This window comes from Dysidea avara, chromosome 9 (genome assembly GCF_963678975.1).
Source record: "Dysidea avara chromosome 9, odDysAvar1.4, whole genome shotgun sequence".
NCBI classification, from domain to species: domain Eukaryota; kingdom Metazoa; phylum Porifera; class Demospongiae; order Dictyoceratida; family Dysideidae; genus Dysidea; species Dysidea avara.
The window spans coordinates 8,864,071-8,890,486 of record NC_089280.1 but is presented as its reverse complement, the minus strand read 5'-3'; the positions used below and the strand labels follow the sequence as shown (position 1 = coordinate 8,890,486).

The following is a 26,416-nucleotide window of genomic DNA, read 5'->3' as shown; positions in this document are numbered from 1 at the left end:
TGTTCTATTAGAGTGTCACAATCTTTTTGCAAACTAATATATCAGAAAATTGATAGGTGGGCTCCATAAATTGATAGGTCGATGGGGACCACAAAGGTTTGGTCTCTTGCAAAAATATCAGCTAAAATCCAGCCTGACTTGTCCTTCACAACTTGGCATTATTACAAACTTGGGAACCGGACTACTTGTTCAGTACAGAATATTGGTATCACCCATCTCCACAACATATGACTAGTGGCTATAAATTTTTATGATGCTTGAGAATATGATAGCATACATAATTCCCTATACTTCCATATCTCTGCAAGTATTTTCTTGTAGTCTACATGTCCATTTTCAGTTGAATGCATACACTCTACTATGTCATAAAATTTCTCAACTGTTGCAACTAAACGATGGTCATTCTCATTCTGTAATTATAAAATTTTGTGAAGGGCAGGCACAAAGTTTCTTACCCTTTGTTTGTTCCAACTTCAGCTCTGGGTAGTTTAACAAAACAAACTTCTTTGTTGTAGTAATGAAAGGCAGGGCTAATTAGAGCATCACTTCTTTCCACTCCATTCAAAACGGTCTGATATCAAACATGATCTTCTGCACCTTCTCCTCCGTTACTGTTTTGTTTTGCTTTTTGGAGGTGTGATTGGGACCAAGATATTTTCCTCTACAGAACCTTTCGAATACGGCTCTCTGTGACCCTCTTTTGACGTACCTCACAAACTCATAGTGAAATTCACACCTCGCATACACTGCCACGAGGAAAACTCGTGATCCAACACTTGCAGAACGACACCTGCGCAATTTATAAATTGTTGCGCATTTTATGAATTCACAAAATGCGCAGCGCAATTTATAAACTGCGCAAATTCACACATTGCGCCTAACATAGGCATTCTATAGTCTCGCGCGCCCGACCCACATTCCATTTCAAATCCGCACCTCGATCCGAACTCCCTTCAAGAAAACTCTGGCTACAGTATACGCCCCTGTATTAGGGCATAAGTTCTGGTAGGAAATGCTTGAGAATATATAGCCCTTGTGGTGAGGACAAGTTGAAAATGGAAAGATTCCAGCGAAGCCAGCTCAGTGGAGTAATGAATGATTTCCTATACCATTACCTTTTTTGGACTACTTATGGGCAATATGCTATGGTCCACGCATTCCTGCTGTGATCTCGATAAACCTTGCGTAAGTGGGAGTGAGTCTTGCAGATATTGGCCTGAGCGAGTGTGAAAATGACTGCTTTGATGATTGTGATTTGTTTATTGTTCTACAACACGGCTTGCTGTAAGTATTTGGTTACTGAGCTATAGCGATGCCTAGCCTGTGCTGTAGCCGCTTTACATTTTATATAGCTATAGCTAAACATTTTATCTACCGATTAAAGTTGCATGGTAATTTAGTTTGAAAAGCATATTTTTTGGAAGCTATGTGAAAAAATGCTTATCCCTTTAAGCGTGGTCATTGCTGGTACATTGAAGTTGATAGAAGTCAGTGTCGGTACACATATATTAGTACTGTATGTCAAGCGGCCAAGAAAGTGGGTAGCTACCCCACATGGGTGTGTAGATATGACCTAATTTCACGCATATATGTATTAATCACAGGAAAAACTGAAACAATTTCACTCAACTTTTTTGTGTGGTCTGTGGCGCCTGCCCTATCTGCCATTAGAATAGGGAATAATATTCTGTGATACACAGTGAAACCTCCTTAATTAGATGCCTTTGGAATAATCTGACATTGTTTGTTGCACCAATAATTTCAAAACCTGTGTATTACTAGAAGAACACCTTGGGACCGACCAATACTATCTTTATGATCAAGGTGTCCTGATTTTCCAGGTCATTACCAACTGTCCATATTATAAGCTATAAGCATATATCTGGGGCCTTGATTCTTTGGCGGAAGTTTTTTTTGCACAGTTCACCATGAATGAATCGCAACTTAAACATGCAGCACGAGTTACTGGCTGTCAGACCTTCAGTGCTGGTCACTGCATGTATAAAGCTTTAATAACAATAACTTGATTACCTTAAAATTCGATCAAGGTGAATTAACTTACTAAGTTTAATAAAAATCCAAGAAGCATTCACTAAAATATGAATGTTTTGTAAAAAAGACCAAATTTGTTACATCTATATGTTAGCTACATCTGCTTATGGAAATAACTCAAAAATTGGTTTGTAGATAGGTTAATCACTGCAGCTCAAACCTCTTTTTTTTTCTTTTTTTTTATTGGAGCAACAGCTGGGTCCTGTAGAATTCAACCGGAGATTTCATCACTTAACCACCACATACCCTTAATCATTGGACTACTATAATTAGCTTTAACATTAAGGAGGCTGGATGCAATATAGGTAATTGGGGTGAGCCTTACTGATCATCGCTATAATTATGAGAACCCAAACATTGTAACCATTAAGCCACTTTAGTGCTAAAGTAATACATTCTCTATGCTCAGTACGGCTTTACTATATGCATTTTAGCACTCTGGTTTGTCAACATTATTGACGCAATCCTGTTAAACCAATAAGTAACTGATGTACATTGTAGTTAACCATGAAGTACTACATGTTTTTCACTAATTCATACTTTTTATTCTTGCATGTCCTGTGATAGCTAACTGGTAACAGTGTACAACAGTATGTGGAGTGATGGTGCTACAAATGTTCCAGATGTTGCGACAGCCGGGATTGGCCCAGGAAGCATGTTTCATACAAGTGCACATACAACATGTACATGTCATATGAAGGGAAAAAAATACCATAAACATTCAGGCCTAGACAGGAAAGGCCTAACCATTTGTACACCAACAAATACATATACAGGACACTTAGAAGACATTGAAGTGCTGTGCACTGAGCGGGTACTAAAATGGCTGCATTGCAAACACAGCCATGACAAAAAATATCCATATTTGGACTCGAGTTTATGCCCACTAACTCTGAAGTCTAGTGCAGTATTCATTACACTATGTATACTACTTGCTCACAGGTGTAAAGATGTTCAAAACCTGTATAAATAGCATTTATAATAATTATTATTATTACAGCTTCACAGTGACCAGCACTGAAGGTCTGACAGCAACTTGTGCTGCAACCTTTGCCTAATGATATGTGTCCTTGCTACCTTCCAAGTTTCCAACTCATATAAAACTGCTTAGATGTGTGGTAATTAATTAGCTTGTGATTAGCTGAGAAATGTTATCTAGTGTGGGACTGTTCCTCATGACTTTAAAGACCAATGCTATTCAAATTAATAGATTATATTACATTTGTGTTAATTTAGATGCATGCCCTGGAGTAGGACAGATTTACAGTGTAGACTGTTACCCTACGGATGCTAGTTGTGACAATCCAGATCCTCATGCAGTGTGTGATGGAGGCAGATGTGTCTGTCCTCGTGGAAAAGTGCTTGATCACAGTACAAATCCTCCACGTTGTGTCTACACATCAGATTGTCGTAAGGATTAAGTACATGTTTGTTAATCTAATCTTCATTAGTGATGTATTTATTCATTGACAAGAGTTTTTGTCCAGATGGAATATTTTATAGCACTAAAATGTTCCTTCACTAAACATTGTTTAGCTGTTCCCTCTGCAGTGTCTCATTAAATATAACATGTAGTAGATGTTCCACCATTCAGACCTACTGGCACCATTACAGGAGGCTACCTCAACTTGTTTTTATAGAGCCTGCAAGATCATTCCTTGCCTCTAGATTGTTAAAGTTCACTAGATATTGTATCTATCATGTCAATAAATCTGTATTGTATTTCATGAAAGTTTTATGATATAATTATACTTGAGTTCTCTCTACCTACGTACTTATATGCCTTCTTGTGTATGTATATCTGCAGCTAATATCTGCTATCAGCCACTGCATACTGGAGACTGTGAGATAGCGTCTCCAATTGCAAGATACTTTTACAATTCTACCTCACAAAGTTGTGAACAGTTTCTGTATAGACGTTGTGGTGGAAACCTCAACAGATTTGGCAGTGAAGAAGAATGTCAAGACACCTGTGGGCCAGGTGATCAATAAATCATACATATAATAGTTTTGCATATGCTACATATCTTACACCACTATTGCAGCAGTCCTAATACAGTAATTAAGCCTTAAACACCAGGTTGTGCTTACTATGCATATTAACGTACCAATGTATCCTGATTATCAATGTGTTAATACGTTTTAATTGTTGGATCAATTTATACCCTATAGTTAAGGGGTACAATTGGACCATTACCAATTGTTCAGATTTTGTAAAGCATCCTCACTAAGTTCCCATGTTGACAAATTTTACTGTTATAATTTACACATTTGCTATTTGTGATCAAATTTACGAAAAGGGGTCTTCCACCAATTTACCAATGATTCATAACTTCTGACTGAAAAAGGCTACTGCCTTGAAAGTTGTTTAGCAGTGAGTACCAACATAGCGTAATGGATGGAAAAACTTTCAGGTTTTTGTGTGTATCTTGAACACTAAGTTATGGTGTGTGAAAGACCCATTTTCACAAATCCGGTCACATTTATGTATGTGCAATATTATCATGATCGTTTCTTTGTGTTTTTTAACTTTAAGGTGCCACCATTCAACCAATTCCAACAGGTACAAGTTTACATCTGTAATTCTGTAATTTTATGTTGCAGTTCACTTGTACGGTAGAACATCTATCCATATAAGACTCACATATCTGTTATCTGATGTGCAATATAACATCTGTTCAAATAGGGTATGTATTCTGTCAACAATAATTATTGTTACGTATATGTTGTACTTGAACAGAGCTCTATGCATTTCATTTATCATGTATCTGAGTACAGCTTGCAGTTGCTCTGGTACTTGAAGTGTGATCCAATATACCTACATTTGAATTTTGATTTCTTAATTCTTCTGTCTAGTGCTATAATTCAGAAACTGCTCACCGTAATAGGCTAAACTTTGGTAACCCATTCCTTGGACAATGTAGACAATGCAGGGATCACAGAAACAAAAAGCAATGAAATGAGGGAGTAGGCTTGCACCAATTATGCCAGCATAAATTCGAGCATAAGGGCTAGCAAAAGCATTAAGCATTATGCCAGCATAATAGGACAATTTCTGAGATTTTAAATTAAAATGCACAATGCACGTGCTAGTTAAACTTGAACACACTACACCTTAATACTACAAATCATATCAAGAAAATGTGTAATGCTATTTTTGGCTGATTATTCACACTTCACAGAAATAAGATTGAGATACTCTTATAGAGCTGTCACTTACTCTAGTACAGCAAGGAAAGGCTGATATACTCCAATAAAACCAAGCATAGTCATTGTGAAAGCTTAATTTTGAGCATAATAGGCTGTAGTTTTGAGCACCACTCAAAAACATAATAGACCAATTTCAAAGTGTAATTTGCTTAAGCCTAGGCGTATAAGGGAGGTCCTACATTTGCAATAATTAATTCCCATACTTCAGTCACATACAGCCGGCTAGAGAAGTATGCCATGAAACATCTATGGTTTTTTCATGAAATGTTAAATCTCCCCTATGAAATGTACCATGAAAGTCAATTCATGGTATACAATGGGTTGTTTCATGGGCCATGAAATGCGTTTCCAGATCAGATTATCATGGTACTTTCATGGCGTTGCAGAGATTTCATGGGTGCAGTACCCATGAAATGTTAAAATTCATAGGATAAACCATAGGTATTTTCATGGGTATTTCATGGTTATTTTCATGGCAATTTCATGTACTGTATCTGGTAGTGTATAGCCATGACTAAAGTAGAGATTAAATGTCAACTAGTATAGTTATCTTGTTTGTTATACTCTCCCACACAGGAGAGGGTCTATGACTTGTCTGACACAGTTAGGTTTGTTTAAGCAATCCTTTTGATGAGATTGTCTCAGCTAATTGGTGTTGTTAACATTCCATGGTAGGTGCTCTTTATAAAAAAGGCTTTTTACTTTTGGCCGAGGATAGTACAAGTAATGGTCAAAATGCAGCTGTACAATTTCCTTCTCTGCTTGCCACAATTTCTCCAGCAAACAAACCCCCCAAGTGCAAAGCCATGTAAATGGACTGAACTGGCAGTATTTGGTTTTGAAGTTACAGTCCCTTTATTTCTTGCAACAGTCAAGTAACTACAACTTTAGGTTGTTATATATTCAATAGTGTTGTAATATTAGCTGAGGAATAATAGTTGAAGTAATTTGTTCAGAGCTTGTAAATCATTACCGACTAAATCCCTGATAGATGAAACAAAGTTAAGTACTTTAAGATTTGTTACAGTAATTCCCCCCTTGCATTCACAAAAACCATGCTCAGCTGTAGTTGTTATGATCCTATTTTTATGTATGTGTTGAAATCACATGCCATTCTTTTCAAGATACAATTTGTACAGAGATCCTCCACCCACTAGTGGGTGAAAGATCTATGATTTGCATGTGATCAAAGTCAATGTGGTGTAAAATGTGCACAAAACAAGAATGCTTATGACCAAAAGTATAATTAGTTATCCAGCAAGTGACATCACTTGCTGTCAGCCCTAGTGTAGCCTGTCAGCCCTAGTGTGACAGTATCAAGTTGCTAATGAGTGTCTGTTAGCCCTAGTGTAGCCTGAATTGTACATGTCTATGGAATGAGAAGGTCGTCTACAAGAGACACCTATAGATATGTATAATCACAGTTTTGTGTATGTGTGCTATATACATGTGTGCCGCATGTGTGCTATAGTATGTGTCATGCCTTTGACTTTGAGGGAGAGAGTAAGAAGGGGTACAGATGAGTACCAACTCTAATCCACAACTTAAAAGGTATACAGATATGAGCATGGACAATAGTAACTAAAAGAAAGCACTGAAGGAAAAAGACACGACTAAAGAACATATACACATTGTGTCACCACATATGACTCACTGCTTCACAGGCTCCCTGCAGGTCCCTAGTAGGATGGTAATAAATATTTGTACTTTACAAGTATAAAATTAATTGGGAAATCTGTGGCTATTGCCCAATTTTCCAATCAAGCCTGTGATATGGAAGAATGTATTTAATGTGCACTGAGTGCACATTAGTGACATTACATGTGCAGAAGTGTGCAGAAATGTAAGCATGTGTGTATCTTTCCAATAGACATAGATACTTGTAGACTCCAACCTGAATCTGGTCCATGTTTGGCTTACTTTCCAAGTTATTTCTATAACTCATCCTCACAAGTGTGTGAAATGTTTCTCTATGGAGGATGTGGTGGTAACAAGAACAGATTCCGTACAATTGAAGACTGCCAAGTAACATGTGGCCAAAGTTAGCATTACCATTTTTGTGTGGTTTCACTTATGTTTCCTTAATTTTTCTGTCTATTGTACTGATGTGTATCAATTATCTTTCTTGCCTATGTTTTACTTTCAGGTGTTAATGTTTGTAAGCTAGACCCTGAGGCTGGCCCTTGTGAAACTTATGTTCCAGCCTATTTCTACAATGCCACTTCTCAAATGTGTGAGAGGTTTACGTATGGAGGATGCCATGGTAATGGAAACAAGTTCTTTACCATCACTGAATGCCAAAGAGCATGTGGTAAAACTAAATGTAATTTTATTTCATTATCTAATTTGTCAAAAAGACAGGGTGGCACCAAAAGGCATACCATATAGCCTAAATATTTCAAGGGAGAAATTTAATTTCTGCTGATTTAGCGGTTTTGAGGGTTATCAGCAAAAAAATTTAGCCTTGAAATATTTAGACCCCCATATAGTCTAATACATTTAGGAGTGTTTGCAAATCAGCAAAAAAAATTTTTTAGCAACATTGCTCAAACCTCAAAATATTTAGGCTATAAAGTAGCCTGTACATATGAAGGGTACTTCCCTAACATACTTACATGCATACATACATAAAGGTAATACAAAGAAAACAAAAGCAATAATAAAAACAGTTACAATACAAAACAAAAAAGGTCAATTGTGTAAAACTGTGTTGCATTTTGTTGTTGTGACTACAAACTCACAATAAACTGACATGGATATTTAATGTGTTTAACTGGTTATTAACTATACTGATTAGGCTTGCGCCAATTACGCTGGCTTAATTTCAAGCATAATAGGCTAGCAAAAACATCAAGCATTATGCCAGCATATAATAGGATGATTTTCAAGAATTTTAATTAAAACGTGCAATGCGCGACCCTAAAATACTGCACAACATGAACACACTACACATTATTACTGCATTTCATATCAAAACCTTGCAGTGTTATTATTTTTCCTATTTCTTGACTGATTATTCACACTTTATGGAAATAAAATCGAGATACTCTAATACAGCAGTCACTTACTCTAATACAGCAGTCAGGAAATGCAGATATACTTTAATAAAACAGTCAGCTCTCAAGCATAATCTTGATTTTGAGAGCATAATTTTGAGCATAATAGGCTGGATTTTTGAGCACTGCTCAAAAGCATAATATGCAATTTTCAAAGCATAATTGGCACAAGCCTAATACTGATGATTATGCAACTACATTCAGTTTATTGAATACTTTGTACATGTACACTCACACTCATATTATGAGGTTCTGTGCATAATCAATAAATAAATTCATGCCATACCCAGCAAAATTAAGGGGCCCAGGGCAAAGAGTTAAAGACGGGCCCCAGGGGCAAGGAGGGTTCCACTCTGAATCACAACTTCAGCCTAACTGTAAGTTGAAGACCCAAAAAAAAGCTGCCCCTCACCAGCCATATCTCCTTATTTATAAGTTTGCTACACCACTCCTCTGAAGAATACTATGACTGCTCTATTAGAGTATCTAGATCTTGACTGCTCTATTAGAGTATGTCAGTCTTTTAAACAGGTATTCAAAGGGCCCTTGATGGAGCCTCCTGGGGCCCCCTTTCAGGCTGGGGCCTAGGGAAAAATGCCCCAGTTGCCCCCCCCCCCCCCCCTCCGTGGGTGGCCCTGAGTCCATACCCCATACATTGTAGTTTATACCATACTTGCACCACATGAATGTTTCTGCTATATATGCACAACTTGATGATTGTTCCACCCTAAATGTTGCCATGAAAGTTAAAGTCTATTACATGTGAAGTTGGAGATATATGTATCACACATGTATCCATTGGATATTAAACTGTTTGCAGTGTACATGTATACATGTCAAGCAATATATTAATGTATCATATGTATACAGCGTACTGCTGTATGTAATTACCATTGTTTTGATAGCTAATAAGATGTGTGGACTTCAAGCTGAACCCGGTAACTGCCAAGGTTCTTTCCCAAGCTATTTTTACAATACAGCTACTGAAGAATGTGAGATGTTTATCTATAGTGGATGTGGTGGTAACCAAAACAAGTTCAGTGATATTGACAGCTGTAGGAGAACATGTTCAGGTATGAGAACTATATGTCTTACAGTACATTTAAGGCTTGTGATACATCTTGATCTACAGCATCCACTACTCCAGCCCCAATTATACCAAAGAGAAATGTTGTTATTATTACTGTCAGTTTCACTGGAGATGACTTAGAAGCTATGGAAGCTGATTTTGCTGCTGAACTAACAAATGTGCTTGCTAACAATGGGATCATAGAAGTAGCTATTCAAGTTGTTGACATTTCATACAATGATAACAATGAGTAAGCTATATACTTTTGTATTGTGCAGACACCGAGTCAACTCAGTGTATTTGTAAAGGCTAGGGATTTGAATAAATCTGTTCATTCTCACCCCACTCTTCCTGTCTACCTGTCAATGTGCTCCTTAGGTGATATACAATCACCAGATATTAAATGTACCCTTTGAATGTGCTATAGTTATATAACTGTTGTAGACACACACTCAGACAATATGAAACACTATACGTCACAGTATGTTTCCCCTATTATACAGTGTGGTACTCTATGTGGCAGTGTACAGCAGTGAAGTTATTGTTGATGGAACTACTGTAGCTGCTTTGATTAACGAAAACAAAGATGACTTTGATATTTCCATCAGTCATGCTGTAGTAGGTTAGTGATTGGTATTAACTAGTATAACCCACAAGTGATGGTGTTATTTTAAGAAACTGGAGATGATTCCGGTGGCTTATCTGCTGAAGCAATAGCTGGTATCCTTGTTGGAAGTCTTATTGGACTGGCTGTAGTCATACTGGTGATTGTGATGGTGTTGTGCTACAATAAGCAGTCTGGCTCAACTACTAAATATTCACCAACAACTAAGGCAGAGTATGTAAGCATTGATGTTGAATGATCCCTATTTTTCCTTACACACATAAGTGAATCAATATTAATGTCTCAGAATAGCATCGGACATACAATATGAGTCTGTAATTGTGCGACAAACACACACACATGCACACACACCTGCATTAAATATTAATAACCAAATTAAATGTAGCCGTTTTGTTTAGCCTTATGTACAAAAACAATATGTGAAGCTAGCCCCTATGCACTCATGGACTTACTGTACTCCTTTGTGTCCCATTTCATTTGCTATATACGTAACAATACAAACACATAAATGGCTTAATGTGTTTTAAGAATACAACAAAAATTAAAACATCCATAACTATTACACCATTCTTATGTACTGTGGTATGGCAAGCAGCACCTGTCATGCTGAAGTGATGGGAGTAAAACAAACATAGCATAAAACATTAGTAAGTTACACTTGTCTAAAAGCACTATACTATGTAGTCAAGCAATTAGTAAAGTTAGTCAGTCACTCAGTCAGTCAGTCACTTATGGAAGCATTTTGGGTTGCACTAAAAACACTTTTGGGCTTGATTATACATACCTAACCAATACTGCCAAGGCATTCAATGTATTGTAAGGTCAATGTTTTCGTGGGATAGTTATACTTGATCCCTACTATCAGGTCCTATGGACAATGGATTTGATGCATTCCTGATACTATATACAGTACTAGTTCTACTACCTGACTGTATGATAGCTACACATCTAACAGTCTGTCACACACTGGCTCTACTACATCCTGATGTACACGTGTTACACACTCAATTGCAAATTTTTGCTAGTGATCACTTTTGAGATCCTTGTAAATTGTCAAGGTATCAAAAATGTGGGGTCAATGTAGATAACACCTCTGAGGGAATAGTTAATACAACATGCCTTGTAGTTTATTAATTGTAAATTTGTGCTTATTTAATCAATTATGGTATGTAACAAACATACATATACTGGTTACTGTTGTGATAGGGTGTCTGAAGGAATCAAAAATCCACTGTTCTCTCAGCACAAAGAATGAACTCAAAGTGAAGATGATGTGACACAACAATAATTGAGTATACAGTTTATACTATGTACGCTGGTGATTTATTTTATATGCATAGAATTATACGTACCACACGTTTCTCTATGTGATCATAAATATATCAGCTAGTACCAATATTAGAATCAGTATCAGCCCTATTCTAGGTGGACCTACATGCATGCAGCAGGGAGTGAATGTCTCATTCCCCCACCTGCAATACACATTAAAGACAATACTTAATCATACTAAAATGTTGGTTTAATGATGTTCAGCCAATGCAACTCAGCGGAGGACTCAGAAGGGGTTCATGCCACATGAGCCCCTGTACTCTGCTCCTACCCTCCTTCTCCATCCTCAAACTACATAAATATTTTATGCAAGATTGAGGTACTCAAATAGGAAAAAATAAATATTCTAATAGAACAGTCATTATATGTAAGCAACACTGCAGAGAATCACTTATCCCTATTCCCTACAACCACTCTGGAAGCATATATAAAATTACCATCACAGTTGTACACAAGCTATACTATGTAGCTACCACATTTTCAATATTATACCAGTAGCTTATTTCCCCTTTACCCCTTGATCTACTACCACCACTACTACCACACATCTTGATGTACACATGTTACTCATTCCATTACAATTTTTCACTGGTAATCACATTTGATATCCTTGTAAATTGTTAAAGCATTAAAGTGTAGGTGGATATGTACACCTCATCATGTGCTTATTTTAATCAATTACCCTAGTGCACCCTCCCTTTCCAAACTCTGGATCCATCCCTTGTGGTGGCATTAACTGCTCATGGGAACATTGTGGTTAATACCTGTCAGAGCAATGGGATATACTGTGCAGCTATTCATTAAACTGCCTGTCTTACAGACCATGAAGTATATGCTTCCTTTGGTTGCACGAAAAAAGGAAAAATACTACATAGCAATACCAACTAGGTTATTTGCATAAGTATAACAATAATTGTGTTTGAGTTCTTTCATTACTAAATAACCTGGAGCTATACAGTAGATCCATCTTAGATGTTGTAGTGTAATTGTTATCTAGCACTTGTCCATATATAAAACACAGGCAGAATCCCTTCTCATCCTTAATCTGAACCTTAATAAGGAAATGGTAAAAGCCCTTCTTGTCTTCACAGATATATAGCTGCAGGCAGTTTAATGGTAAATTTTGAAGAAATGTAGAAATTTCAAGTTAAAGTACCTGTGTGTTACCCATGTCATTAGTGTACAATTTTTAATAGGAGCCACCTCATACATGTAAGGTTTTCCAAATTAACAATGAAAGATCAAAATACCTTATTAGAGCAGTCAAACAATTATTAAAAGTGATGAACACACACACTCTCAAACTATTTTAGATAAGACATTATATCCTTAGGAGGGGGGGGAAGAGCTTGGCCTGGCTTCATAAAAGGTCTGGTGCTAATTGAAACGCACACAAACTGTTGCTAAAAACATAGATTTCATATTGACACATTTCATCATGCACCTGGTATCACTCTGTTAAGATGTATACATGTTTGGGTAGCATTTGGTGCAGAAAAGAGTTTGATTAGGAGAGATTTATTATACTAGCAGTGTTTTATTTTACATCCAGCTCAGGGAAGAGTAAGAAATCTCCTTGTAGGTGTAGAACTGTTATAATGTAATTAATGCAGTGTTATCATACATAACTTTCCATCCTTTTGGTGTGGCAGATATTGATTCAGAACAGCTAGTGTATTATATATGGAGCTATAATATTTTGCATGTCAAGATACTCTAATAGAGCAGTCACATGCACTGGTAGAAAACCTTTCAAAGTACAAACTTAATCAACTGTCAAGATTTGATCACATAGCTGAACAGCCTAGAAAATATTCTCAGGAGGAATTCAAGTGTGTGTCATGCATCAAACTATGCCAATCATGAGGAAGTATTATAGCCATGGAATTTGATGAAAATTATGTCAGAATACTTAATTTATATAGCTTTGTAAATAGAAGGTATTTGTGTGGGAATTAAGTATTAATTATGCTGGCATCTTAAATAGTTATCTAGCTTTTAACAGTAAGAAAGTAATGCAATTTGTACAATTTCATTTTACTACTCGAAAAGTCCTAATAGAACAGTTACGCTGACTCTAATATAGCAGTCAGGTAGAATGATGCATGAAAGAACAATAATGCTCTTATATAGCTAAAAGAACAAGAGACTACTTTAAATAATTAATTAAATTTTCAAACAGCAGAATTATTAATTTTAGGATTAATACGTTTCTTGCAAGTATAATAGGTCATTTTTAGCACTGCTCAAAATCGTAATTCTCAATTTTATGAGTATAACATAGCCCCATGCCTGAAATTCCATTTTTACCTTAAGTCATAGTAAAATAAACACTGTTTTTCATATTGCTTTTCTCACTGTATGTACTCTTCTACAGTGTCTCTTAAATCTGCATTTTATATTATGGTGTCCATTCACTAGACTATAAATAATGAACTGCTCAACATATTTTTCTGAAGTATATATAGCTATAGTACTATAGTTAACTGTGCAGTCTTTAAGAACTGGTTTCTTTGCAACGAGAGTTTTTCTCACCTCCCACCTCCACCCTTTGGTATCCCTGCTGAAACGTGGAACTGCATCTATGACTAAATGCAGCCATTAATTCAGACCTCTCAATCCTCAGGTGCCTCTCATTTTTGCTTAGTAGTAAGTATGTTTGTATTAGCATTAATCAACTATGGTTACGAAGGTAGAGGGTGGAAAATATATCACATGCTAAACTAGAGGAGATTTGTGTAAGAGCCTTGCAACAATTCTACCCAAAACCTATAGTAAAAGGATTGGTGACATCTACAATCATCACAATGATAGACATACAGCTGAATAAGTAGACTAATGATTCATGTGATGCCATATTGTACGTACGTACGTACTGTGTTTGCAATTCCAGGTTGCTAAGATATATGTGTAGGATAACACCATAGAGTAGAACAGTATGCATGTAGTATAGCTAGTTGACACTCTTACTATTACAATTCATGTGTGCATCTGCTCCACCAAATAATTGTGGGGTTTATTTTTGTAATTTTGTTGCATGAGGCCATGCATGTACGCTTGGGGTGTATCAAGATTAGCTAACTCCAGTTCCAAGTTGAGAGGTCTGTTACTTATACAATTACAACAAAACAGTTCATGTGAGCTGAGTGATTGAGTCTTATTATATTATGAAATATACACCTGCATTGCTACCAAGAAATTATGCTGCATGTAAGTTATAATTATCAGGTATAAATTGGCTAGCTATTGAATGAATTAAATTTGTGTGATTGAGAAAAGTACCGTGACACAGTTTAGTTACTCATGCATTGGCTTTCTGGTGACTGCCATTTTGCTACCATGACAGACATAACTACATAAGAATGTTTTCACACAAGTCATACCCACAATCGAATTCACAATACACGGTTCACATGATCATAAGGTGCCACGATTTGTTGTTTAGTGATCACTAGTTGGAGTTCTTCATTTAGCTATCACGTGGCTGTTGATTGAAAGGTGGGTAGTCGAAAGGTCTGTGGTTTTGGTTTCTATGTATCTACTATAGTAGTCTGGCTCGGCCGCCCCTTCGCAAACAGGAAGGGGCGGCCGCGCCAGACTACGCATCTACTGCCAAAAGTTTGTACCGTAGTGGTGGTTACTGGCCATTACCCACCAGCTACGTAATTTAACAGCGGTAACCAATCAATGCCCTTTATGGAAAGCTTACGCAAACACGCGAAATTCCTTTGCCTAAATAAGTCAGTAGCTAAGTGGGTGTGTTCCGTAGCCAGTACCACCCAAGTGAGGTCAAACGGGTCAGAGCCAGGGAAAGAAATGTCTGCTTTGTTAAAGATAGTAATGTGTTTCTTGCTGTGCAACACAGCTTGCTGTAAGTACAACTAAATATCCACGCCATAGATTATATAGAAAGATGAAATTGGCATGTTAAACATATAGATGGGTGTGGCTCCATTGCAACAATAATCTGCACATGTATATTTGCACATATTTCACTTTTCTCTAACCTATACTGTAGCTATATGTATTTAAAAAGTTACTAGCTATCGGATGGCTGCAGGTTCGAGGCTACCCAGGTCCAGTCATGGGTTTTTTCTTCTTTCTTCTACTTTTCAAACATACTTAGTGAAGTTAATATAAATTATTCTTGCATGTCCTGTGATAGCTAACTGGTAACAGTGTACAATAGTATGTGGAGTGATGGTGCTACAAATGTTCCAGATGTTGCGACAGCCGGGATTGGCCCGGGAAGCATGAGTGCACATACAACATGTACATGTCATATGAAGGGAAAAAGAATACCATAAACATTCAGGCCTAGACAGGAAAGGCCTAACCATTTGTACACCAACAAATACATATGTGACCGGATTTGCGAAAAGGTACCTTTTCCACACATTTGACATACCAGCAAACAAAATGATGTAACACTTGATGCCGTATACTGATTAACTTTCTCTTAGTATCAAAATGTAGTCAGATACTGTAGCTACATTCATTGAAAATTTCAAGCAATTATATGCCATGATCAAAATTTTATGAAGCTTTAACGTTCAAAAAATGGGTCAAAATTTGTGTGTGAAAAAGGTACCTTTTCGCAAATCCGGTCACATATACAGGACACTTAGAAGACATTGAAGTGCTGTGCACTGAGCGGGTACTAAAATGGCTGCATTGCAAACACAGCCATGACAAAAAATATCCATATTTGGACTCGAGTTTATGCCCACTAACTCTGAAGTCTAGTGCAGTATTCATTACACTATGTATACTACTTGCTCACAGGTGTAAAGATGTTCAAAACCTGTATAAATAGCATTTATAATAATTATTATTATTACAGCTTCACAGTGACCAGCACTGAAGGTCTGACAGCAACTTGTGCTGCAACCTTTGCCTAATGATATGTGTCCTTGCTACCTTCCAAGTTTCCAACTCATATAAAACTGCTTAGATGTGTGGTAATTAATTAGCTTGTGATTAGCTGAGAAATGTTATCTAGTGTGGGACTGTTCCTCATGACTTTAAAGACCAATGCTATTCAAATTAATAGATTATATTACATTTGTGTTAATTTAGATGCATGCCCTGGAGTAGGACAGATTTACAGTGTAGACTGTTACCCTACGGATGCTAGTTGTGACAATCCAGATCCTCATGCAGTGTGTGATGGAGGCAGATGTGTCTGTCCTCGTGGAAAAGTGCTTGATCACAGTACAAATCCTCCACGTTGTGTCTACACATCAGATTGTCGTAAGGATTAAGTACATGTTTGTTAATCTAATCTTCATTAGTGATGTATTTATTCATTGACAAGAGTTTTTGTCCAGATGGAATATTTTATAGCACTAAAATGTTCCTTCACTAAACATTGTTTAGCTGTTCCCTCTGCAGTGTCTCATTAAATATAACATGTAGTAGATGTTCCACCATTCAGACCTACTGGCACCATTACAGGAGGCTACCTCAACTTGTTTTTATAGAGCCTGCAAGATCATTCCTTGCCTCTAGATTGTTAAAGTTCACTAGATATTGTATCTATCATGTCAATAAATCTGTATTGTATTTCATGAAAGTTTTATGATATAATTATACTTGAGTTCTCTCTACCTACGTACTTATATGCCTTCTTGTGTATGTATATCTGCAGCTAATATCTGCTATCAGCCACTGCATACTGGAGACTGTGAGATAGCGTCTCCAATTGCAAGATACTTTTACAATTCTACCTCACAAAGTTGTGAACAGTTTCTGTATAGACGTTGTGGTGGAAACCTCAACAGATTTGGCAGTGAAGAAGAATGTCAAGACACCTGTGGGCCAGGTGATCAATAAATCATACATATAATAGTTTTGCATATGCTACATATCTTACACCACTATTGCAGCAGTCCTAATACAGTAATTAAGCCTTAAACACCAGGTTGTGCTTACTATGCATATTAACGTACCAATGTATCCTGATTATCAATGTGTTAATACGTTTTAATTGTTGGATCAATTTATACCCTATAGTTAAGGGGTACAATTGGACCATTACCAATTGTTCAGATTTTGTAAAGCATCCTCACTAAGTTCCCATGTTGACAAATTTTACTGTTATAATTTACACATTTGCTATTTGTGATCAAATTTACGAAAAGGGGTCTTCCACCAATTTACCAATGATTCATAAATTCTTACTGAAAAGGCTACTGCCTTGACAGTTGTTTAGCAGTGAGCACCAACATAGCGTAATGGATGGAAAATTTTTCAGGTTTGTATGTATCTTGAACACTAAGTTATGATGTGTGAAAGACCCATTTTCACAAATCCGGTCACATTTATGTATGTGCAATGTTATCATGATCGTTTCTTTGTGTTTTTTGACTTTAAGGTGCCACCATTCAACCAATTCCAACAGGTACAAGTTTACATCTGTAATTCTGTAATTTTATGTTGCAGTTCACTTGTACGGTAGAACATCTATCCATATTAGACTCACATATCTGTTATCTGATGTGCAATATAGCATCTGTTCAAATAGGGTATGTATTCTGTCAACAATAATTATTGTTACATATCTGTTGTACTTGAACAGAGCTCTATTGAATTCATTTATCATGTATCTGAGTACAGCATGCAGTTGCTCTGGTACTCGAAGTGTGATCCAATATACCTACATTTGAATTTTGATTTCTTAATTCTTCTGGTGTCTGGCGCTGTAATTAAGAAACTGCTCACTGTAATAGGCTAAACTTTGGTAACCCATTCCTTGGACAATGCAGGGATCACAGAAACAAAAAGCAATGAGACGAGGGAGTAGGCTTGCACCAATTATGCCAGTATAAATTCAAGCATAATACTTTAGGCTAGCAAAAGCATTAAGCAATATGCCAGCATAATAGGACAATTTCTGAGATTTTTAATTATAATGCACGTGCTAGTTAAACTTGAACACACTACACCTTAATACTACAAATCATATCAAGAAAATGTGTAATGTTATTTTTTGGCTGGTTATTCACACTTCACAGAAATAAGATTGAGATACTCTTATTATAGAGCAGTCACTTACTCTAGCACAGCAAGGAAAGGCTGATATACTCTAATAAAACCAAGCATAGTCTTAATCGTGAAAGCTTAATTTTGAGTATAATAGGCTGTAGTTTTGAGCACTACCCAAAAACATAATAGACCAATTTCAAAGTATAATTTGCTTAAGCCTAGGCCTATAAGGGAGGTCCTACATTTGCAATAATTATTTCCCATACTTTAGTCACATACAGCCAGCTATAGCCATGACTAAAGTAGAGATTAAATGTCAACTAGTATAATTATCTTGTTTGTTATACTCTCCCACACAGGAGAGGATCTATGACTTGTCTGACACATAGTTAGGTTTGTTTAAGCAATCCTTTTGATGAGATTGTCTCAGGTGTTGTTAACATTCCATGGTAGGTGCTCTTTATAAAAAAGGCTTTTTACTTTTGGCCAAGGATAGTACAAGTAATGGTCAAAATGCAGCTGTACAATTTCCTTCTCTGCTTGCCACAATTTCTCCAGCAAACAAACCCCCCAAGTACAAAGCCATGTAAATGGACTGAACTGGCAGTATTTGGTTTTGAAGTTACAGTCCCTTTACTTCTTGCAACAGTCAAGCAACTCCAACTTTAGGTTGTTATATATTCAATAGTGTTGTAATATTAGCTGAGGAATAATAGTTGAAGTAATTTGTTCAGAGCTTGTAAATCATTACCGACTAAATCCCTGATAGATGAAACAAAGTTAAGTACTTTAAGATTTGTTACAGTAATTCCCCCTTGCATTCACAAAACCATGCTCAGCTGTAGTTGTTATGATCCTATTTTTATGTATGTGTTGAAATCACATGCCATTCTTTTCAAGATACAATTTGTACAGAGATCCTCCACCCACTAGTGGGTGAAAGATCTATGATTTGCATGTGATCAAAGTCAATGTGGTGTAAAATGTTCACAAAACAAGAATGCTTATGACCAAAAGTATAATTAGTTATCCAGCAAGTGACACACTGTCATCACTTGCTGTCTAGCCCTGGTGTAGCCTGTCAGCCCTAGTGTGACAGTATAAAGTTGCTAATGAGTGTCTGTTAGCCCTAGTGTAGCCTGAATTGTACATGTCTATGGAATGAGAAGGTCGTCTACAAGAGACACCTATAGATATACAGTTTTGTGTATGTGTGCTATATACATGTGTGCCGCATGTGTGCTATAGTATGTATCATACTTTGACTTTGAGGGAGAGAGTAAGAAGGGGTACAGATGAGTACCAACTCTAATCCACAGCTTAAAAGGTATACAGATAAAATTATGAGCATGGACAATAGTAACTAAAAGAAAACACTGAAGGAAAAAGACACAACTAAAGAGCATATACACATTGTGTCACCACATATGACTCACTGCTTCACAGGCTCCCTGCAGGTCCCTAGTAGGATGGTAATAAATATTTGTACTTTACAAGTATAAAATTAATTGGGAAATCTGTGGCTATTGCCAAATTTTCCAACCAAGCCTGTGATATGGAAGAATGTATTAATTTTAATGTGCACTGAGTGCGCATTAGTGACATTACATGTGCAGAAGTGTGCAGAAATGTAAGCATGTGTGTATCTTTCCAATAGACATAGATACTTGTAGACTCCAACCTGAATCTGGTCCATGTCTGGCTTACTTTCCAAGTTATTTCTATAACTCATCCTCACAAGTGTGTGAAATGCTTATCTATGGAGGATGTGGTGGTAACAAGAACAGATTCCGTACAACTGAAGACTGCCAAGCAACATGTGGCCAAAGTTAGCATTACCATTTTTGTGTGGTTTCACTTATGTTTCCTTAATTTTTCTGTGTCTATTGTACTGATGTGTATCAATTATCTTTCTTGCCTATGTTTTACTTTCAGGTGTTAACGTTTGTAAGCTAGACCCTGAGGTTGGCCCTTGTGCAACTTATGTTCCAGCCTATTTCTACAATACCACTTCTCAAACGTGTGAGGGGTTTAGGTATGGAGGATGCCATGGTAATGGAAACAAGTTCTTTACCATCACTGAATGCCAAAGAGCATGTGGTAAAACTAAATGTAATTTTATTTCATTATCTAATTTGTCAAAAAGACAGGATGGCACCAAAAGGCATACCATATAGCCTAAATATTTCAAGGGAGAAATTTAATTTCTGCTGATTTAGCGGTTTTGAGGGTTATCAGCAAAAAATTTAGCCTTGAAATATTTAGATCCCCATATAGTCTAATACATTTAGGAGTGTTTGCAAATCAGCAAAAAAAATTTTTTAGCAACATTGCTCAAACCTCAAAATATTTAGGCTACACGGTAGCCTGTACATATGAAGGGTACTTCCCTAACATACTTACATGCATACATACATAAAGGTAATACAAAGAAAACAAATGCAATGATAAAAACAGTTACAATACAAAACAAAAAAGGTCAATTGTGTAAAACTGTGTTGCATTTTGTTGTTGCGACTACAAACTCACAATAAACTGACATGGATATTTAATGTGTTTAACTGGTTATTAATTATACTGATTAGGCTTGCGCCAATTATGCTGGCATAATTTCAAGTATAATAGGCTAGCAAAAACATCAAGCATTATGCCAGCATAATAGGATGATTTTCAAGAATTTTAATTAAAACGTGCAATGTGCGACCCTAAAATACTGCACAACATGAACACACTGCACATTATTACTGCATTTCATATCAAAACCTTGCAGTGTTATTATTTTTCCTATTTCTTGACTGATTATTCACACTTTATGGAAATAAAATCGAGATACTCTAATACAGCAGTCACTTACTCTAATACAGCAGTCAGGAAATGCAGATATACTCTAATAAAACAGTCAGCTCTCAAGCATAATATTGATTTTGAGAGCATAATTTTGAGCATAATAGGCTGGATTTTGGAGCACTGCTCAAAAGCATAATATGCAATTTTCAAAGCATAATTGGCACAAGCCTAATACTGATGATTATACAGCTACATTCAGTTTACTGAATAATTTGTACATGTACACACACACTCATATTATGAGGTTCTGTGCATAATCAATAAATAAATTCATGCCATACCCAGCGAAATTAAGGGGCCCAGGGCAAAGAGTTAAAGACGGGCCCCAGGGGCAAGGAGGGTTCCACTCTGAATCACAACTTCAGCCTAACTGTAAGTTGAAGACCCAAAAAAAAGCTGCCCCTCACCAGCCATATCTCCTTATTTATAAGTTTGCTACACCACTCCTCTGAAGAATACTATGACTGCTCTATTAGAGTATCTAGATCTTGACTGCTCTATTAGAGTATGTCAGTCTTTTAAACAGGTATTCAAAGGGCCCTTGATGGAGCCTCCTGGGGCCCCCTTTCAGGCTGGGGCCTAGGGCAAAATGCCCCAGTTGCCCCCCCCCCCCCCCCCCTCCGTGGGTGGCCCTGAGTCCATACCCCATACATTGTAGTTTATACCATACTTGCACCACATGAATGTTTCTGCTATATATGCACAACTTGATGATTGTTCCACCCTAAATGTTGCCATGAAAGTTAAAGTCTATTACATGTGAAGTTGGAGATATATGTATCACACATGTATCCATTGGATATTAAACTGTTTGCAGTGTACATGTATACATGTCAAGCAATATATTAATGTATCATATGTATACAGCGTACTGCTGTATGTAATTACCATTGTTTTGATAGCTAATAAGATGTGTGGACTTCAAGCTGAACCCGGTAACTGCCAAGGTTCTTTCCCAAGCTATTTTTACAATACAGCTACTGAAGAATGTGAGATGTTTATCTATAGTGGATGTGGTGGTAACCAAAACAAGTTCAGTGATATTGACAGCTGTAGGAGAACATGTTCAGGTATGAGAACTATATGTCTTACAGTACATTTAAGGCTAGTGATACATCTTGATCTACAGCATCCACTACTCCAGCCCCAATTATACCAAAGAGAAATGTTGTTTTTATTACTGTCAGTTTCACTGGAGATGACTTAGAAGCTATGGTAGCTGATTTTGCTGCTGAACTAACAAATGTGCTTGCTAACAATGGGATCATAGAAGTAGCTATTCAAGTTGTTGATATTTCATACAATGATAACAATGAGTAAGCTATATACTTCACTGGGTCAACTCAGTGTATTTGTAAAGACTAGGGATTTGAATAAATCTGTTCATTCTTACCCCACTCTTCCTGTCTACCTGTCAATGTGCTCCTTAGGTGATATACAATCACCAGATATTAAATGTACCCTTTGAATGTTATATAACTGTTGTAGACACACGCTCAGACAATATGAAACACTATACTTCACAGTATGTTTCCCCTATATACAGTGTGGTACTCTCTGTGGCAGTGTACAGCAGTGAAGTTATTGTTGATGGAGCTACTGTAGCTGCTTTGATTAACGAAAACAAAGATGACTTTGATACTTCCATCAGTCATGCTGTAGTAGGTTAGTGATTGGTATTAACTAGTATAACCCACAAGTACTAGTGATGGTGTTATTTTAAGAAACTGGAGATGATTCTGGTGGCTTATCTACTGGAGCAATAGCTGGTATCCTTGTTGGATGTGTTATTGGACTGGCTGTAGTCATACTGGTGATTGTGATGGTGTTGTGCTACAGTAAGCAGTCTGGCTCAACTACTAAATATTCACCAACTAAGGCAGAGTATGTAAGCATTGATGCTGAATGATCCCTATTTTTCCTTACACACATAAGTGAATTTCTAGTAATGTCTCAGAATAGCATCAGACATACAGTATCAGGGGCGGATCCAGACTTTTAAAAAGGGGGGTTCCACTTTGGAATTGCAACTTCAGCCTAGCTGTAAGTTGAAGACCAAAAAAAGTCATCATCTGCTGACTATAGCTGCCCCTCACCATAGATGCTCTCACCAATTATATTTCCTTATTTATAACTAGATACATAGCTTCCTACACTGCTCCTCAAAAGACTATACTGTGACTGCTCTATTAGAGTATCTCGATTTGACTGCTCTATTAGAGTATCTCGAGTAAGAGAGGCTCTTTCAAAAGGGAGGTTCCATGGAACCCTTTGAACTCTCCCTGGATCCGCCACTGAGTATGAGTCTGTAATTGTACAACAAACACACACACCTACATTAAATACTAATAACCAATGTAGCCATTTTATGTACAAGAGCAATATGTGAAGCTAGCCCTATGCACTCATGGACTTACTGTACTCCTTTGTGTCCCATTTCATTTGTTATATAACAACACAAACACATAAATGGCTTAATGTGTTTATTGTGAATACAACAAAAATTAAAACATCCATAACTTTTACACCATTCTTATGTACTGTGGTATGGCAAACAGCACCTGTCATGCTGAAGTGACATCTGGCAGGGGAAATGAACAAACATAGCATAAAACATTAGTAAGTTACACTTGTCTAAAAGCATTATATTATATAGTCAGGCAATTAGTAAAGTTAGTCTGTCACTCAGTCTGTCACTTATTGGAAGCATTTTGGGCTTGATTATACATACCTAACCAATACTGTCAAGGCAGTGAATGTATTGTAAGGTATATGTTTTCGTGGGATATAGTTATACTTGATCCCTACTATCAGGTCCTATGGACAATGGATTATTATTATTATTATTATTATTGGTTAATAAATAGGGCAGACAGCTGAGGCCCTACAAGGTACAAGTAAATACATTACAAACATTCAATTTGATGTGTTCCTGCCACTACACAGTACTAGTCCTACTACCTAACTGTATGATAACTACACATCTGACAGTCTGTCACACACTACATCTTGATGTACACATGTTACTCATTCCATTGCAAATTTTCACTGGTGATCACTTTTGAGATCCTTGTAAATTGTCAAGGCATCAAAAATGTGGGTCAGTGTAGATAACACCTCTGAGGGAATAGTTAATTAAATACAACAAACTTTGTAGCTTATTAATTGTAAATTTGTGCTTATTTAATCAATTATGGTATGTAACAAACATAAGTACTGGTTACTGTTGTGCTAGGGTGTCTGAAGGAATCAAAAATCCACTGTACTCTCAGCACAAAGAATGAACTCAAAGTGAAGATGATTCTGTATTCATGTGACATAATAATAATTGAGTGTAAAGTATATACTACGTGCGCTAGTGATTTATTTTGTATGCATAGAATTATATGTGCCACACATTTCTCTATGTGATCATATATATATATATATATCAGCTAGTACCAATATTAGAATCAGTATCAGCCCTATTCTAGGTGGACCCACATGCAAGGAGTGAATGTCTCATTCCCCCACCTGCAATACACATTAAATACGATACTTAATCATACTAAAATGTTGGTTTAATGATGTTCAGCCAAAACAACTAATTGAGATACTCAAATAGGTAAAAACAAATACTCTAATAGAACAGTCATTATATTATGCAAGCAACACTGCAGAGAATCACTTATCCCTATTCCCTACAACCATTCTGGAAGCATATATAATTTACCATCACAGTTGTACACAAAGCTATATTATGTAGCGACCACATTTTCAGTATTATACCAGTAGCTTATTTCCCCTTTACCCACTGATCTACTAACGCCACTACTACCACACATCTTGATGTACACATGTTACTCATTCCATTACAATTTTTCACTTGTGATCACATTTGATATCCTTGTAAATTGTCAAAGTATTAAAAATGTAGGTAGATATATACACCTCATCATGCATGTGCTTATTTTAATCAATTACCCTAGTGCACCCTCCCTTTCCAAACTCTGGATCCATCCTTAGTGGTGGCATTAACTGCTCATGGGAACTTTGTGGTTAATACCTACCGGAGCAATGAGATATATTGTGCAGCTATTCATTAAACTGACTGTCTTACAGGCCATGAAGTATGCTTCCTTTGGTTGCATGAAAAAAGAAAACGCTGCGTAGCAATACAACTAGGCATATATTTGCATAAGTAAAACAATAATTGTGTTTGAGTTCTTTCATTGCTAAATAACCTGGAGCTATACAGTGTTAGATGTTGTAGTGAAATTGTTATCTAGCACTTGTCCTTTGTGCATATATAAGACACAGGCAGAATCCCTCCTTGTCCTGAATCTGAACCTTAATAAGAAAATGGTAAAGGCCCTTCTTGTCTTCACAGATACATAGCTGCAGGAAGCTTAATGGTAGTTTTTGAAGAAATGTGGACATTCCAGATTAAAGCACCTGCATGTTACCCATGTCATTAGTGTACAATTTTTAATAGGAGCCACCTCATACATGTAAGGTTTTCCAAATTAACATGCAATGAAAGATCAAAATACTTTATTAGAGTAGTCAAAAAATTATTTAATGTATCATGTATACATGTTTGGGTAGCATTTGGTGCAGGCAAGAGTTTGATTAATAAGAGAGATTTATTATATTAGCAGTGTTTCACTGGGTATGATTTTACGTCCAGCTTGGGGAAGAGTAAAACATCTCCTTGTAGGTGTAGAACTGTTATAATGATGATGTAACTTATCATACATGACTTTCCATGTGACATATAATGATTCAGAACAACTAGTGCATTACAGTATATAAATGAAGCTATATAGGAAACACTGTTTTGCCAAAAGGTACTATATGTATGTAGAAGAAGTTGGGTGTTTTAGCCTGAAGAGATTGATGAAACATTGCATATCCATGAGACAGTATAGTGTCTTGGATGTCCTGAAATTATTTTTTCCAGTTATATATATGCACAATAGCATTATTAAACCATGGGGGAATTGGTTCCTTCATTGTCCTACATACCTGGAAAAGCTAACAACAACTTTCCGCTGCTATGATGTGCAACTGTTTTTAAGGTGAAAGATTAAGTGTGAATATGGCTGCTGAAACCTGCAACATGTACACAAACACACACTACTGCGTACCCAGTACAGCCATACAAAAAGCCAAAAGTTCCCTGCATGATGCTTGAACTGTTGACAATTAATGGGCTAAACAATAATACATGTAGCTTTGAAACTTATTGTTATTGATTGC

At 36.7% G+C, this 26,416-nt stretch overlaps 2 protein-coding genes across 3 annotated transcripts; both read left to right on the top strand.

The window, feature by feature from the left end:
- Window positions 1-954: 954 nt before the first annotated feature.
- Window positions 955-11,408, top strand: LOC136266699 (uncharacterized). 2 transcript variants are annotated; one of them, XM_066061697.1, is made up of 11 exons: window positions 955-1,284; window positions 3,289-3,462; window positions 3,860-4,033; window positions 4,589-4,615; window positions 7,133-7,303; window positions 7,409-7,583; window positions 9,228-9,391; window positions 9,451-9,637; window positions 9,891-10,009; window positions 10,063-10,225; window positions 11,219-11,408. In XM_066061697.1, exons 1-11 carry the CDS (start codon window positions 1,233-1,235, stop codon window positions 11,265-11,267), a joined length of 1,455 nt encoding a protein of 484 aa, XP_065917769.1. In that variant the 5' UTR covers window positions 955-1,232; the 3' UTR covers window positions 11,268-11,408. The 2 variants fall into 2 exon arrangements, with proteins under 2 accessions (XP_065917769.1, XP_065917770.1); XM_066061698.1 differs by having other exon boundaries at window positions 956-1,284; window positions 7,409-7,573; window positions 9,224-9,391.
- Window positions 11,409-16,254: 4,846 nt separating this feature from the next.
- LOC136267458 (uncharacterized protein ZC84.1-like) lies at window positions 16,255-24,567 on the top strand. Its single transcript, XM_066062620.1, has 10 exons — window positions 16,255-16,594; window positions 16,992-17,165; window positions 17,718-17,744; window positions 19,986-20,156; window positions 20,264-20,428; window positions 22,078-22,245; window positions 22,305-22,491; window positions 22,722-22,840; window positions 22,900-23,059; window positions 24,411-24,567. The coding sequence occupies exons 1-10, from the start codon at window positions 16,333-16,335 to the stop codon at window positions 24,457-24,459; spliced, it is 1,482 nt and encodes a 493-aa protein (XP_065918692.1). The 5' UTR covers window positions 16,255-16,332; the 3' UTR covers window positions 24,460-24,567.
- The last annotated feature ends 1,849 nt before the right edge of the window (window positions 24,568-26,416 follow it).

Excerpts from the sequence above, each read along its gene's own strand:
- LOC136266699 (XM_066061697.1), top strand. The coding sequence starts at position 1,233 with ATGACTGCTTTGATGATTGTGATTTGTTTATTGTTCTACAACACGGCT. Across the intron at positions 1,285-3,288 it reads GTTCTACAACACGGCTTGCT|ATGCATGCCCTGGAGTAGGA; the intron begins GTAAGTATTTGG and ends GTGTTAATTTAG. Across the intron at positions 9,392-9,450 it reads CTGTAGGAGAACATGTTCAG|CATCCACTACTCCAGCCCCA; the intron begins GTATGAGAACTA and ends CTTGATCTACAG.
- LOC136267458 (XM_066062620.1), top strand. The coding sequence starts at position 16,333 with ATGTTATCTAGTGTGGGACTGTTCCTCATGACTTTAAAGACCAATGCT. Across the intron at positions 17,745-19,985 it reads CATTCAACCAATTCCAACAG|ACATAGATACTTGTAGACTC; the intron begins GTACAAGTTTAC and ends TCTTTCCAATAG. Across the intron at positions 23,060-24,410 it reads TATTCACCAACTAAGGCAGA|GGTGTCTGAAGGAATCAAAA; the intron begins GTATGTAAGCAT and ends CTGTTGTGCTAG.